This window comes from Lipotes vexillifer, unplaced genomic scaffold (assembly GCF_000442215.2).
Source record: "Lipotes vexillifer unplaced genomic scaffold, Lipotes_vexillifer_v1.1 scaffold533, whole genome shotgun sequence".
NCBI lineage: Eukaryota > Metazoa > Chordata > Mammalia > Artiodactyla > Lipotidae > Lipotes > Lipotes vexillifer.
Window position 1 is genome coordinate 1,477,887 of NW_006773553.1, and position 16,206 is coordinate 1,494,092.

Consider the following 16,206-nt stretch of genomic DNA (forward strand, 5'->3'; position numbering starts at 1 on the left):
CTCACTGTTGTGGCCTCTCCCGTTGCGGAGCACAGGCTCCGGACGCGCAGGCCCAGCGGCCACGGCTCACAGGCCCAGCCGCTCCTCGGCATGTGGGATCTTCCCGGACTGGGGCATGAATCCGTGTCCCCTGCATCTGCAGGCGGACTCTCAACCACTGCGCCACCAGGGAAGCCCCAAAATATATTTAAGACATGTTGCATTGAAAATTCTTGTACCTGCCCTTCTGAGTACTTATGCAAGTGTTTTTCTGAGCTATATTAGGAAGTGGAATTGCTTAATTGAAAAGTATCTACATTTTTCATATTTTAATAGATATTACAAAAATTGCAATTGTCTGAAGGGGCTGTATTCATTTACACTTGGACAGAATTCCCCATGTAAAACAGTGTTTTATCTTTTTGCTGTGGTTTTGAAATTTCAGCACAATGTGTCCAGGTGGATCTTTTTTCCATTCACCTCACTAGATGCTCAGTGGGTCCCTTTCATTCTCTATGAATTTTGTTTGCTATAGTTTGAGTATCTCATCCCTTCTATTTTTTCATTCCTTTCTTTGGGAACTGTTAGAAGTTGAAAATCTTGGATCTAGTCTGTATATTGTTTAATTTTTTTTTTTTTTCAAGTTTTGCATTCTTACATGCTGCTTGGTGGGAAAATTCCATGGCTTAATCTCACCCACGGTTTTTTTTTTTCAGCTGTGTCCCTCCTGCCCTTCAGCCAGCTGAGTTTCTTATTTGCACCATAATAACTTCCACCGTCTAGGTTTCTTTTTGGTTCATTTTCATAACAACTTGTTCTTTCTTTATGAGTATGATTTCCTGTTTTGACTCCTGAGGAGAAAATAGACCTGTTTTTATTAAAGAGTCCTTTCTTTTAAAGTTTCCTTTTCTTTGCTCTATTAACTGTTTCTTCGTTTGTTATTTTTTCTCTTGGCTGGGTTTGGTGCTGTTTGGTGATGTTTGATGAGGGCAAAGAAGTACATAAAGCAGTTTAGAAAGACTTCCAGCAAAAATAAGGAAAACGCCTAAATGAAAATATTTTTTGCTACCTTACTCCCTGATAATGTTGGATAAGTTAGGCTTTTTATGTGTATAGATGGATCAGATGTAGAGATTTCTTATCCATATGGATATATCTATAATAGAGCCTTGTTCAAACTAATCAGTTTTTTGTTTACTAAATATTGATTATTTAGTGCTTCCCATGTGCTAGGTATTGTACAAGGTGCTAGATGTTATTAAGTACTTATATTAAAATTCATTGATCTAGCGTAATTGTGAGAAATCAGTGGGGATATATTTGAATGAAATAGTATAATTTAATGAAATGATTAGATTTTAAGAACATAATTTGAAAATATTGCCAAGATGAAATCAGAAACAACAAACTGCTGCTCAGCTTAAAAGTAGTTCTGTCCGGCTTCCCTGGTGGCGCAGTGGTTGAGAGTCCGCCTGCCGAGGCAGGGGACGCGGGTTCGTGCCCCGGTCCGGGAAGATCCCACGTGCCGCGGAGCGGCTGGGCCCGTGAGCCATGGCCGCTGAGCCTGCGCGTCCGGAGACTGTGCTCCGCAACGGGAGAGGCCACAACAGTGAGAGGCCCGAGTACCGCAAAAAAAAAAAAAAAAGTACTTGGGTCTTCTAAACTCTCAGAAGTTGGTAATGGGTGTATCTTCAACTGTAATTATCCTAGTACAGATCACTTCAAATGTTTAAAGAACTCCAAAGTAGACTGATATTTTGCTTATTTTCTTAAGGGCTCTTAATATCTTTATGAAACAGTGCTAGGTGGGCTGATTCCTTTAACAAATTGATTTCTTCATTATGCTGTGACAGAGGCACATTAAGTAGTTATTTGTTTGGACCGCACGTATTTGGAATTCAACAGGTGCCTTGAATTCAGATTCGATGAATGTCATCCTTGCCCTGTGAAATTACATGTAACTGGGATTCATGAGAGTACTTCCTGTTGACTTCATAAAAACATCTTTGCTGCCACATAGATATGAGCTGATTACTGATTAACCCTACTTTTTTCTTAAAATAAGTCTATGAGAGTCATGCCTTGATAATAATTTTTTTTATTCCTAGGTAGGCGTTTCTTCATCTTCTAAAGAGGAAATTTACTTTGAACTTTTTGTCTTTTTGGAAAACTTTGAAGTGACCAGATGACATTTTTGAGTCTGTTGGAATGTTCATTTTTATCAATTACTGGGTATTGGTGTGAATAGCCTTGTGGAGACATGGCAGTAATCCCCAACCTCTCCTCTGTCACAGATCCCGGATTACAGAAATGCAGTGATCGTGGCCAAGTCTCCAGCCTCGGCTAAGAGGTAGGTGGGAGCTCCTCCAAGCCACACCCGGGGTCCCAGCCCTGTCGAATCCCAGGTGCTCTGGATTCTATCTCAGCGGTTCCCACTGTGTCTCTTATTTTTTATCCTGTGAACTGATAGTTTAATACTCCATGTACTAAGTGATGATTTATTTTCCTCCCTTTTTTCCAGTCCCAGTCTGTGACTACCATCACATTTCTTACCAGAAACTGTCCAGGGCTGGGGAATCCCAGCCCAGTGCTTAGGCAGCTGCTTGTTGTTCATCTTCAGATGTGCCATTTAAAATACCAGGGAATGTATTTTGAGGCTGTTTACTGCCTTTTTTTCAGAGAACTCAGTAATTTATTAACAGAATTGTATCCACAAGCCAAGAGGCTGGATTGGTATGTGTTAAAAGGTGACATTTTACAAAATTTACAAACACTACAAGGTGTGCAAATGGGGAAGTGCTGAGAGTTACATGTAACCTGGAGTAACTGATGAGTCAGGGATACAGAACCTAAAGTTGTGTTTGAATTGAAAGGGTTTCACACACAGACATGCCTTGGAGATCGTGTGTTGGGTTCCACACCTCTGCCAAAGCCAATATCACAGTAAAGTGAGTCACATGGATTTTTGGTTTCCCACCGCATATAAAAGTTATGTTTACGCTATACTGTAGTCTGTTAAGTGTGCAATAGCGTTCTGTATTAAAAAACATTGTACGTAGCTTAATTTAAAGATACTTTATTGCTAAAAAATGCTAACCATCATCTGAGCCTTCAGCAAGTTGTAATCTTTTTGCATCAAAGATCAGTGATCACAGATCACCATAAAAAATATAATAATAATGAAAAAGTTTGAAGTACTTTGAGAATTACCGAAACGTGACACAGACGTGAAGTGAGCAGATGCTGTTGGAAAAAATAGCGCCGATAGACTTGCTGGACGGAGGGCTGCCCCAGACCTTCAGCTTGTAACAAGTGCAGTGTCTGCAAGGTGCAGTAAATCGAGGTCTGCCTGTACTAATGTTCCCTGGAGAAGCCGCTCCACTGGGGAGGGAAAGAACAAAATCAAACGTAGGAATGAAGGCTTTTTCTTAAAAAAGCTCTTTTAAAATAACTTCCCACAGTCGAATACCTTTGCTCCCTGGATCATTGTTGAGCCTATGGAGTGAGAGAGCGGAGGTGCCTCCATCCTGTACCCACCGTTGTTAATGTGGCAGGATGAAGGACAGACTTCACAGGTGTCACGATAAGTGGTTTTCCATTACAAAGTAAGAATAGCAGTTAGTATATTAAAAGAAGTTGGCATTTGTGATGAAGCCATGGAGTTGCCATGTTCGTGGGACCAACCACCCAGTCAGCCAGGGCTGTGCCCACACAGGCTTCCTTTGAGAAGCTCTGTCATGGAGCCTCATAGTGTCCATTTGATTAAGTCAGGTAAACCGGGACTCATGCTGGAACATAAACATTTCAAACAGCCTTTCCAGAGATTTGTGCAAAGGCTGGATTAATGCTGATTTAGTAATTTCTTTTTCTCTTGATATACGTGCTTTTTTAAATTAAGTTGAAAATCACATAACATATATTTAACTTTTTTAAAGTGTGTTATTCACTGGCATGTAGTGCATTCACAGTGTTGTACAACCACCACTTCTCTCTGGTTTCAGAACTTGCTCTTATCCCAGAAGACCACCCCGTACTCACTGAGTGACCAGTCTCAGGTCCCTTCTCCCCCATTCCCTTGCAGCTGCTGATCTGCTTACTGTCTCTGTAGATTTACCTATTCTAGATATTTCATATAAATGGAATCATATAATATGTGGCCTTTTGTGTCTGGTTTCTGTCACTGAGCGTAATGTTTTCAGGTTCATCTACATTGTAGCATATATCAGTAATTCATTCCTTTTTATGGCTGAATACTATTCCATTGTAGGGATGTACTACACTTTGTTTATCCATTCATCCGTTGATGGGCATTTGGGTTGTTCCCACCTTTGGGCTGTTAGGAATAGCAGTGCTGTGAACATTTGTGTACAAGTATCTGTGTTGGCACGTTTTCATTTCTCGTGGCTATATATCTAGGATTGAAATTGCTGGGTCATATAGTAATTGTATGTTTCCATTTTTGAGGGACCACTAAACTTAACATACCCTAAACTGAACTGCTCTTTGCCCCCAAAAGCCTGTGGGGTTTGGCTGGAGTAGCGCAGTTTTTGTCTTAAAGTTTCCTGGCTTGTGAGGCTGCCCCTTTCTTGGTCTGGCTTTTGTTTGGGCACAGCTGTGAGCCTGGGGTAATGAGGCAGAAAGACAGACGGGAGGACCCACCACTGCCTGTTCCCTCTCACAGGTGAGGAGACACATCAGGGAGGTGAGGAAACGGATCCAAGGTGATTCTGCTGTGTTGTTTACAGGAAGGTAGCAGCACAACTAATGACTTCTTTTTTTAAATTTATTTATTTTTTATTTTTATTTTTGGCTGTGTTGGGTCTTTGTTGCTGTGCGCGGACTTTCTCTGGTTGCGGCGAGCGGGGGCTACTCTTTGTTATGGTGCACGGGCTTCTCATTGCAGTGGCTTCTCTTGTGGCGGAGCGCAGTCTCTAGGCGCGAGGGCTCAGTAGTTGTGGCTCGTGGGCTCTAGAGCGCAGGCTCAGTAGCTGTGGTGTCCCCACAGCAACATTTGTTGCTCCGCGGAATGTGGGATCTTCCCAAACCAGGGCTCGAACCCGTGTCCCCTGCACTGGCAGGCAGATTCTTAACCACTGCGCCACCAGGGAAGTCCCAGCTAATGACTTCTTAGAGTGTCTTCCCCACCAGTGATTCTGGGATTTGGGCGTGGGCCGAATAGGCTTGAGGTTGGCTTGCCCATTCAGTCCGTCTCGCTCGGTACGTGTGTGCTGTGCCAGCTGTTTTCTAAGCGGGGAGCAGTACAGCCCGCTCCTCCCCTCTGGGGCTCGCAGATCACCCCGTGTGCTGTTTGGCCAGTAGGTTGTCAGGTAGGTTGGGATGAAGGATCCAGCCTCTTTTTACCGCCTTCTGTAATGGAGTCCACATAGGTTACACTGCATTCAATAAATGTTTTAGGATGGAGATGGTTGCTCCAAAGGGGATGAGGGTATAAAATAGTGTAGTTATGGCTTTTGCACTCCGCATCGAAGGTGTGCTGAGCACTCTTGGTCGGTAGCACCTGCCGTGGCATCTCCCACAGCGCTGTGCTGTGATTTCCTCTCATTTTGACATCCTGATTTGCATACTCATCCAGAGTTAGGGCTTGAGATGGCATTTCCAGCTCAGCAACACGCCGGTTTTGATCTGATTGTTTCCGGCTTCCTCCTCCACGTTTTTTATTTGGCGCCTCACCTTAGAAAACTGTTACAGTTCATTTAAGAGACACCCTAAGGCAGCAGGAAGATAGTTAAAACTAGGAGTCAAGAGACACCGGCTTCCAGCTGGTGCCTACCCAGTCTCTGTGAGAGAGCTGAGAAGCACGGTCCAAGCTCTCTGCAGGCCCCCGTTTCCTCGTCGGCAGAGTGGGGGGTGACGCCTGCACTGCTTATCTTACGGAGCGGCGTGCGCCGAAGAAGGCGGGAGAGACTTCACAGATTGAGCAGCACGGCGTGCCCTGCAGTTCTGCAGTTGTCGGTGGAGTCGAGGGCAGAGCTGTGGTTGTGCAGCCCTTTGGCAGTGAGCTGTTGTCTTGAGTAAAAGAGGTCATCTGAGAACATAATGTTGCTTTGACAAACAGAACTTGCTTTAGTGAGCAAGTTGTTTGGAATTGTTTTCCTAGAATAATTGAGTGAATAGAAAAAGAAAAGTCTGAGATCCTGTGTTTTGTTCTGACCCATGATGTACATTTACCCTCATCATTGTACAACCAGAAGCAAGACTGAGTTGCTTTGGAATTCCTCTGTGACCGTCAGTGTCTAAAGCAGTATGACCTACCGGAACCATCCTGATTCCTTTTTTGGAATCAGGTGGGAACCCAAGTTACGTTACTGTTATGTGAAGTATCAGAAACTAACATCATTGTGCAGGTAATGCTTTTATTCATCTTGAAAGTATTGCGGTTTATAGTTAGTAGTGTTATAGTAGGTTAGTAGTGTTGAAACAGCATTACTCTAGGAATTGGCAAACCTCTACGAATTCCCGATGGGAAAAGACTTCCTTAGAGGATAACTGAGAGCTCAGGACTTTTGACAGTAATCTTGTTTGTGAAGCCAATCTTGGATTTGAAGGAGCACTTAATCTCTGTGCTGCTGTGAAGTTAGCGTGGGGCAGAAGCCAATGAAGGCTCTGCCGTGGTCTTTGTCTGAACATATCTTTTTCTGAGGACTTCTTTAAAAACTGTTTTGAATTTTTTTAAAGTTATGCAAATACTACGTCTTAACTGTTAGGATCCTCAGCAATTTTTATTAAAAATATTCTCCCCCTGAGACTCTCCCTCTTTTCCTTAAGTAAAAATATTCACACACACGCAAAGATACACTTTTCTGGATCAGGTTATGCAGTACAGCTCTGCTCCTGTGAAGTCTGTTGTCTTTTCCTTGGAAATATAAATTAGATTCATTGTAGGAAGGGCCAGACCAGTAGACGTTTCTTTATGTGCATTTGAGATTTTTTCAAAACCACAGAAGACTTAACTGCATGTGCTGCGTAATGACATCTTCTTCTGAGGGAGGAAAGTGTAACTTCGTAAGAAAGTAATTTGCAATGGATGTAGCATCCATTTAAATTTCTTGAACTGATTGCAAGCACTGCGACAAAACTCTCCTTGGTCATGGAGTGCAGACGGGAAACCTGGCACAGGGGAGATTCTGTTCCGCCAGGGAGCACAGTCGTGCCTTTAAGTGCCTCCCTGTGGCATTGCAATGCCTTGGCTGTGTCTAGTGCAGGTAGTCCTGATGATGGGGTTCTGTTAAATCCCTAATTTATGACCACAGCCCTTGTTTTTGTTTCTTTTTAGCTCTCCTTGTGGGCTGTAAGGAACTTGTTTTGAATTTTTGATGTTTGAAAACCAAGGTTGGGAGAACTTGTTGGATCTTCAAGCACTTGAACATTTTTTTGTGCACTAGGTGCTGAAGATGGAAAAAGGAGTAAGACGTCAGTGGTGAATTCTGCCGAGCATTTACGGGGGAAACAATGCTAACTGTGCATAAACTCTAACAGGAAGCTGAAGAACTAGGACTTCCCAGCTCACTGTATGAGGCATCATTACCCTGATAGCAAAGCCAGACACAGACATTCCAAGAAAAGAAAGACAGATCAGTATTCCTTATGAACCTGGGTATAAAAATTCTAGGGCTTCCCTGGTGGCGCAGTGGCTGAGAGTCTGCCTGCCGATGCAGGGGACGCGGGTTCGTGCCCCGGTCCGGGAAGATCCCACATGCCGCGGAGCGGCTGGGCCCGTGAGCCATGGCCGCTGAGCCTGCGCGTCCGGAGCCTGTGCTCCGCGACGGGAGAGGCCACGACAGTGAGAGGCCCGCGTACCGCAAACAAAAAAAAAAATTCTAAGCAACATTGTAGCAAATTTAATCTAACAATATATAAAAAGGATGATACATCCATGACCATTTAGGAATAAACTAAAAAAGAAAAACCGTATGATTATCTCCGTAGGTGCAAAAAGCATTTGATAAAATTCAATTTCTCTTCCTGATAATAACTTTAAGCAGCCTAGGAATAGAAGGGAACTTCCTAATCTGGTAAATGGTGTCTGTGAAACACCTACAGCTACCATCACACTTACTGTGGAAGACTGACTGCTCTCCCCTAAGGTCAGGAGCAAGGGGAGCATGTCTGCCTCCCTGCTGCTACTCAGCATTGCACTGGGGCTTCCGGCTCGTGCGATTAAAAACAGAGACAGACAGAGAGGAAGAGGAATCCGGTGTGAAAAAGAAGCAGCAGAACGCTCCTAATTTGCAAGTGGCATGATTATTTATGTAGCAAAATCTGATGAAATCTATAAAGATGCTGTTAGTACTAAGAAGTCAGTTTAGCAGAGTTGCAGGATATAAGATCACTGTCCAAAATCCGTTGTCTTTCTGTATACTAGCAATGAACAATTGGAAACTGAAATGAAAAATAAGACCAAATAGCATCAAACTAAGTGAAACACTTAGGGGTAAACCTAAGGTGTTCAAGACTTGCACACTGAAAAATATAAAACATTGCCTCGAGAAATTAAAGACCTAAATGAATGGAGAAATATACTGTGTCTGTGGCTTGAAAGACTCAATATTGTTAAGATAGCGTATCTCCTCCCTACATTGGTCTGTAGAATTGACACCATCCCGATCAGAATGTCAGCAGGCTTTTTTTAATTGAATTTGACAAGCTGATTCCAAAATTCATATGGACATGCAACAAAACTAGAATAATGCCACCCCCCCCGGGGGGGGGACTTTGAAAGAGGAGAACAAAGTTCGGAGATCTAACACTACCTGGATTCAAGACCTATTATAAAGCTAAAGCAATCGCGATTGTGTGGTATTGGAATAAAGATAGAAAAATAGGTCAGTGGAACAGAATAGAGTCCAAAAATAGACCCACAGGTATCTGGAAGACTGATTTTCAGCAGATGTGCAAAGGCAATTTGATGGGGAAAGGCTAGCCTTTTTAACAAATGAAAAATGTTGGAATAATCGGATGTTTGTGTGCAAAATAATGAATTTTGAGCCATATCTCACATCATTTTAAAAAATCAACTTCAAATGAATCATATACCTAAATGTAAAGCCTGAAAGTATAAAACTTCTAGAGGAAAACAGAGGGAAAAAAATCTTTGTGACCTTGGTTTTAGGTAAAGATTTCTTAAATATGACACTAAAAGCCCAACTGATAGGAAAAAATTGTTAAATTGAATGTCATGAAAATTAAAACTGCTCTTCAGAAGACATCATTAAGAGAATAACAGGAGAAAGCACAGATTGGGAGAGAATATTTGTGAAGCATATGTCTGATGAAGGACTTAAATTCAGAATATATAAAGAATTCTGCAGACTTACTAAGAGAACTAACAACCCAACTAAAAAATTGGCAAAAGAGAAACAGACCCTTTACCAAAGCATATATATAGGTGGCAGATAAGCGCCATTTGTCATGAGGGTTCAATGCAAACTGAAACCACAGCGACCTACTGTATACCGCTGGGATGGGTACATTGAAAGGTTGACAGCGGCCCGTGCTGGCGAGGGCGTGGAAAAGCCGAGTGCTCACACACGGCTTGTGGGCGTGTGACAGCCACTTTGGGAAACAGTAACGTGTGATCCAGTCACACCAAGCGAAAAGGAAACATGAGTCCAGACGGATTTGTACATGAGTGTTCACATGGTTTTGTAACAACTCATGACTGGACACAACTCAAAAGTCTATCCAGGGACTTCCCTGGTGACGCAGTGGTTAAGAATCCGCCTGCCAATGCAGGGGACACAGATTCGAGCCCCGGTCAGGGAACTAAGATCCCACATGCCGTGGGGCAACTAAGCCCATGTGCTACAACTGCTGAGCTCGATGAGAGAGCCCACGTGCCGCAAACTACAGAGCTCACGCCCTCTGGAGCCCGCGCACCACAACTAGAGAAAGAAAACCCACACGCCACTACTAGAGAGAAGCCCATGCCCTGCAAAGAAAGATCCCGCATGCCTCAGTGAAGATCCCCCATTCCGCAACTAAGACCCGATGCAGCCAAAAAATAAATGAAATAAATAAGTAAACAATAAATCTTAACCAAAAAAAGTCCATCCACAAGTAAATGGACAAATAGTGATAGACCCACACCATGGACTGTTACTCAGCGATGTAACAGTCTTGATGAATGTGTGATGTGGGTGAATCTCCAAACTGTTATGCCGAGTGAACAAAGTAAGACAAAAAAGGACTACAGACTCCAATTCCACTTAACGACATTCTAGGAAAGGTAAAACTATGGTGGTAGAAAGCAGCTCACTGGTAGCTGATGCTGGAAGGAGAAATTGCAGAGGGGCACAGGTGACATTTGGCAGGGGTTGATGCTTTCAGTGACTTGGTTGTGCTGACAGTTGTACGGATACAGAAATACATCTGAGCTTACGAAATCATATGGTTTAAGTGTATACAGTGTCTCGTATCTCAGTTACACAACAAAACCTTGGTGCTTCATACTCTGATGAGTAGTTAGTGCACTTTGTATCATGTGGTTGGTTCTCACTGTTCACTAGGTAGATAGGTAGAATTAAGTAACAATTGCAAGTGAGGAAAAGGAGGCTTAGAGGAGGTGAACTAACTTATAACTTACACGGGCTCACTCGCTGGCCGAGTGCACACCAGGCCCAGCTGCCGGGGGGCTGTGTGGTCGTTTGGGGTCTCCACACTTTGTCTCGGACTCTGACAGTCTAAGATTACTCATGCTCCTTTTTCATTAACCCTTTTGGAAACTACCTTTTTAAAGTCCCCACGATGTTCCCCCGTAGATGTTATCAGAAACCAGCGTTGCGTGACTGTGAACGGGTCTCCTGCTCTCCCCCAGGGCACAGTCTTTTGCTGAGCGCCTGCGACTGGGCATCGCGGTGATTCACGGAGAGGCACAGGACGCCGAGTCCGACCTGGTGGACGGGCGGCATTCCCCGCCCATGGTCAGGAGTGCCGCCGCCATCCACCCCAGCCTGGAGATCCCCAGTGAGTGTGCCGCCCCCGGGTCGCTTTCCTCTTTGGTTTTTAAGGCTGTGACTTAATTTTTTTTTCTGAATGTGAAGTGCTACTTCTCTTTTTGTCTTTTAAATTGGCAAAAACTGATATACCTTTCGTGGCCTGGCTGTGGCAAGTGCACTTCCGGTGGCCTCTTAGAAGCAGTCTGTCTGGTCATACCGCGACCTATGCACATGCTCAGTTTAGACGCATCTGTGGCACGTCAGGGATTTCACTTGTTCATTCAATAACATGTCCTAGAGTAAGGTAAAGTTTAACACAAGCAGAAAGCTTTTGGTGCACAAGTTATTCACTGTAGTGTTATTTCTAACGCAAAATATTGGAAAAGTCTAAAGGGTTCACCGGAGGGCTGGGCTTGGTGAAGAATGTCGTATCAGCACAGTTCATTATGCAGCCCTTTGAAATAATTAAGACTCTGGAAACAAGAGAAAAATCTGTGGAATGTATGTGAATAAGGCAGAATACAAGAGTGTAGGCCTGTCTTTTGCCCGGGCCAGGAGGGAATATGAAGGCTGAACGTGGTTGTGACTGGGTGGTAGAGTTATGCATGAATTTGTTTTTAAGAAACTTCCCTCAAGCTTTAATAACATCTTTTCAGTTAAAAAAAAAATACTGCTTTTGCTTGAGTCTGCTGGGGAGAAAAGACTTTTCCTCTACCCTCTGTAGCTTCAGTGCTCAGGAGGCTGCAAATAAAACTGACAAAAGACAGATCAAGAAGAGAAAAGATAAGATTTTAAGAGGAGGTTGGAATTCGGGGCTTGTATATAGTCTTCATAGGGGAAGGGGAGCGGAGGAAGGGCGCTGATGGGAGGGCCAGTGGCTCGTAGGGAGGATGGATGGGAGACAGGACGGTGTGTGACAGTGTCTGTGTAGGAGTGGTGCCGACTTCTGGTCTGGGTGATGAGAGCCAGTCTTCCTGCGGTTGTTGCTGGGAGGGGGCTTAGGACAACTGAATTCTTTTGAGCTCTTTTGAGGGAGCTCCGCTTCTAGCAGATAAGGGCCTTCAGGAGTTCAAATGCCTTCAGCTTAAAATGATTTTCATGCCACTGTGGTGTATGCTGGACCCCTTCGGGTTCTCACGTTGCCTAGGAGTTTGCTCATTTATAAACAAAAAACCTCAGAGAAGGAGATACGGTCCTGGGATGGCCATGAAGGAGCGAGACTGCAGCTGGGCCTTGTGGATCCCGGTTAGCTGAGGTGGACGTTGAAGGCATTCAGGCATGGGTTCAGCTGGGGACAGGATGGCAGGGGCAAGGGCTGGGCTTTGTGTGTGGCCGTGGGTGGCCAGGAAGGACGCCACCCTGACCACCGAAGCTCCCTGGAGGGAAGACGTGGGGAACAGGTGGCAGCAGAATGCTCCTGAGGGCAGTGAGTCCCTCACGTTGTTTTTGCTCTTTGGGGTCCTTTGCTCTTTAGGGTCAGTTTATTTCTGCAAAAAAAAGAGGTTGGGATTCTGACGGGGTGCACTGAGTCTCTAGGTCACTCGGGGAGCGTTGCTGTCTTAACAGTACCAAGTCTTCCTGTCCCATCTGGGTGCCTTTTATTTCTTTTTCTTGCCTGACTGCCCTGGCTAGCACATGCGGTGCTCTGTTGAATAGCAGTGGTGAAAGTGGGCATCCTTGTCCTGTCCCTGATCTTAGGGGAAAGGTCTTTCATCCCATATGACGTTAGCAGTGATTTTTCTGTAGTTGCCCTTTATCGGGTGGGGGAAGCTCCCTTCTCTTGCTGGTCTCTTGGGCCTCTGTCATGAGACAGTGACTTGCTAAGGCCTTGGCTGGGCTCTTAACCGAGAAACGTGTGCGTGTTTTGTCCTGGGCAGTGCTCATCCCCAAGGAGAAGCCCCCGATCACAGTGGTCGGTGACGTGGGAGGAAGGACCGCCGTCATTGTGGTACGCAGGCCTCTCTTCCTGTCACTCTGTCGCGCTTGCCGCTGGTGCTTTGCTGACTGGCTTGCCAGTCATGCTGGGGACGGTGCCAGGTAGGTCTCACGGGTGCCTTGTGCTGAATGTCTACTTTGGTCCAAAAACTGAGACTCGCCAGGTGACCCACAGCTTCTGTCCGGCTTGCCTCCAAATCCGAGGCTCCCAGGACCCCCCTGGACTGGAGCATTTGCTAGAGCAGCTCACAGAACTCAGAGAGACACTTAGATTCACCAGGTCATTAAAGGATGTGACACAGATGAGCAGCCAGATGGAGAGAGAGAGGCACAGGGCAGGGCTGGGGAGGGTCCCCGTGGAGTTGGGGCACATCACCCACTCGGTGTGGAATGTTCACCCACCTGGTTCGCTCCCCGAACCCCATGCTACTGGGATGTTATGGGGGCTTCTTCCTGGAGGGCTGATGGATCATTAACCCCATTTCCAGCCCCCTCCCCTCTGTGGAGGAGTTGGGGCTGGCCGTGTGGGTGCTGCAGATTCCAAGCTTCCCTGGTCTTCCTGGCGGCCAGTGCCCATTCAGGAGCCCCCGCCTGGAGTCGCCTCATCAGGACAAGAGGGTCCCCATTGCTCTTCCCGCTAAAACGTGTACAAGGGCTTTAGAAGAGACCAATGTATATATTTTCTATTATCTCTTACTGGGAGTCTGCGAGATTAGAAACCACTGGACTGAGTGTTTTGTTAAAATAATAATAATTATTATTTTTTCCCATTATAAAAATATATGGAAAAAACACATTTCCCATCCACCCAGTGCAGAAAATTTAGAAAATAAGGAAAAGTAGCAAGAAAAGAGGAAAGAACCACCTAGAGTCAGAAGCATCTTCTAACAGGTGCTTTACTGTGCATTAAAAAACTCTAGGGTGAGTATTTCTGGAGCACCTGCCTGGTGGGGTGTAGCTCTAGACGGTAGGGATAGAGGACTCCAGGCCCCAGGGCGCCTGTGCTGCACTGTGGGAGGCCCGGAGGGAAGGCAGCGGGAGCCCGGTGACCTCGCTGTCTGGACACGGCAACGTGGGCAGCAGGTGTCACAGTAGAATTAACCCAGCCTTCCCCCGTGGTCTAGACCCATCTTTACGAAAGTGCTCATGTCTTTTGCTGAATCTGTAATGCCAGGACGACATTATTGATGATGTGGACAGCTTCCTCGCTGCAGCAGAGACCCTGAAGGAAAGGGGTGCGTATAAGATCTTCGTGATGGCGACTCACGGCTTGTTATCCTCCGACGCCCCTCGACTGATCGAGGAATCTGCCATCGATGAGGTAACAGAGCCGGGCTGAGTGTGGGCACAGCTGCCTGGTGCCCGTGCGCGTCCCGACCTGTGGTCACGGGAGCAGGTGGAGAGTGAGCTGCTCTGTAGTTCAGAGTGGTAGTTCTGTTTGCGTGTCACTGCCTGCAGCCTCTGTGTTCTGCCCATGGCAGTGGGTGATAGTTTTAGTGACTCTCGTAAGTGGAGCCCCTGGCCCTGACGGCACTGCCTAATGCTGGGCACATGCCGTCCCTGAGCTCTGGCACAGCCCTGCAGGGAGACTGAGAAATTGTGCACCAGAAAAGTTCAGTGACTTCTTAACGTCAGGCAGCTACGAGCCCAAGCTCGTAGGGTTCAGACCCTAGTTTACCCAATGCTAAAGCCCAGCTCTCTTTCTGGTACAGACGCCCGTGACATGAGGTCGGGAGAGGAGGGCACACAGGGCCACCTTCCTAAACTGCCTGCAGCTCCCAGAGTGGCTGAAGAGAGGCCAGCCAGGTTTCCTCGCCCTCCTTTGTCCACCCCTCATTCCAGGGGCCAGCTAGCTGCGGGGGTTGATTGTGTGAATCACATTTTTATCTTTTAAGAAGCAGAAATGCTGTCTCCTGTATACTCCTGGGTATTGAATCTTAAACTAGTTGGACTCCTCTTACTTTTCTGAGGCCCACACTTTTCCTCTTGAGCAGTCACTCTCCCTGAGCCTGGCCCATGCTCATCATCTCTGATGGGTTCCAGATGCTTTAGCACAGAGAGAAAGCCAGGCTCGCATGGCTTAGCTCGATCCGGCCTCCTTTCTCCGCTGCACGAAACACACATAAAGCGGGAAGACTTCAGGCCCACGGCAGTGCTCACTGGTCTGTCCGCGTGGCGCTAGGCGGGGTTCTCGCGGGTGCTGTGTGTGGGCAGGTTAGCAAGGGTGTGTGGGGGGCTGCTGCAGCCAGGCCCTCGGAACAGAGTGGACTTTGGAGAGGACGCATGAAGCCCCCGACGCGGAGGTCGCACATCCTAGGCCAGCAGGGGGGCTCTGTCACTGATAACCCGTACCGGGGAGTCGGGTCGGTGACTGATGGATAAGCTGGGTTCCATATAGACCTGTAGACAAAGCACAGATGCCCAGTAGATGATAAAGCTATGAACCATGTAAAAGTAACAGCAGGATTGACAGGGTGGGAGGTGGGAGAAGTGGAGAGAGGCTGATTTCCCTGTCTTTCAGAAGAGGAGCCAGTAAGGAGGGCTTGGAGTTGATAAATCAAGATTTGAAGTGTTTTTGTTTTTTTAATTAAAAGTAGTGAAATGAAACGTCCAGAATAGGCCTCTATAAAGTCAGTAGATTGGTGGTTGCCAGGGGGGTTTGAGGAAGTGTGAAATGAGGAGTGGCCGGAGGGGGTACAGCGTTTCTTTGGGGGGAGATACTAATCACAACTCTCAGTATCCTGAACATCATTGAATTGTATGTTTTAAATGGGCAAATTGTATCATATGTGAATTATATCACCAAAAAGCTGTTATTTTTAAAAGTGGTTAGAATACATTTGGAAAATTCATTCCTGAGTGAGGGTGGTTATCTAGTGAGAAAATTGACCCTCCAAGGTGACCAGGTGGTACAGTCCCTCCTGGGGGCACCGTCCCCAAGGCATTGTGCTCAGAGCAGGTGCAGCCCTGCCTGGGTTTGCCCTTCACACTGATGCCGTGTGGATGGGGCAGAAAATTCTGTGTTTGATACCAGTGGGTAGGTGTTTTTCCTTTGGGAACTGTTCTTTTACAGGTCATGAGACTTACATGACCCTTCATGTTCCCACGTTTGCCTTAGTTACCAGGAAGATCAAACAGAAAAGGAGTCACGGGTTTCCCTGGTGGCACAGTGGTTGAGAGTCCGCCTGCCAATGCAGGGGATGTGGGTTCGTGTCCCGGTCTGGGAGGATCCCACGTGCCACGGAGCGGCTGGGCCCGTGAGCCATGGCCGCTGACCCTGCGCGTCCAGAGCCTGTGCTCCGCAACGGGAGAGGCCACAACAGTGAGAGGCCCGCGT

General features: G+C 46.3%; 1 protein-coding gene across 6 annotated transcripts in view; it reads left to right on the forward strand.

Moving 5' to 3' along the window:
• PRPSAP2 (phosphoribosyl pyrophosphate synthetase associated protein 2) overlaps nt 1-16,206 on the forward strand; it is a 44,485-nt gene that overhangs the window by 24,836 nt on the left and 3,443 nt on the right. For 5 of the 6 annotated variants that reach the window (XM_007448398.1, XM_007448395.1, XM_007448399.1 and 2 more), the window contains 4 exons: nt 2,274-2,329; nt 10,814-10,962; nt 12,812-12,882; nt 14,044-14,190. In XM_007448398.1, coding sequence (XP_007448460.1) covers nt 2,274-2,329; nt 10,814-10,962; nt 12,812-12,882; nt 14,044-14,190 — 423 coding nt within the window. The remainder of the gene's footprint in view (nt 1-2,273; nt 2,330-10,813; nt 10,963-12,811; nt 12,883-14,043; nt 14,191-16,206) is intronic. The other variant, XM_007448397.1, reaches the window with a different exon arrangement.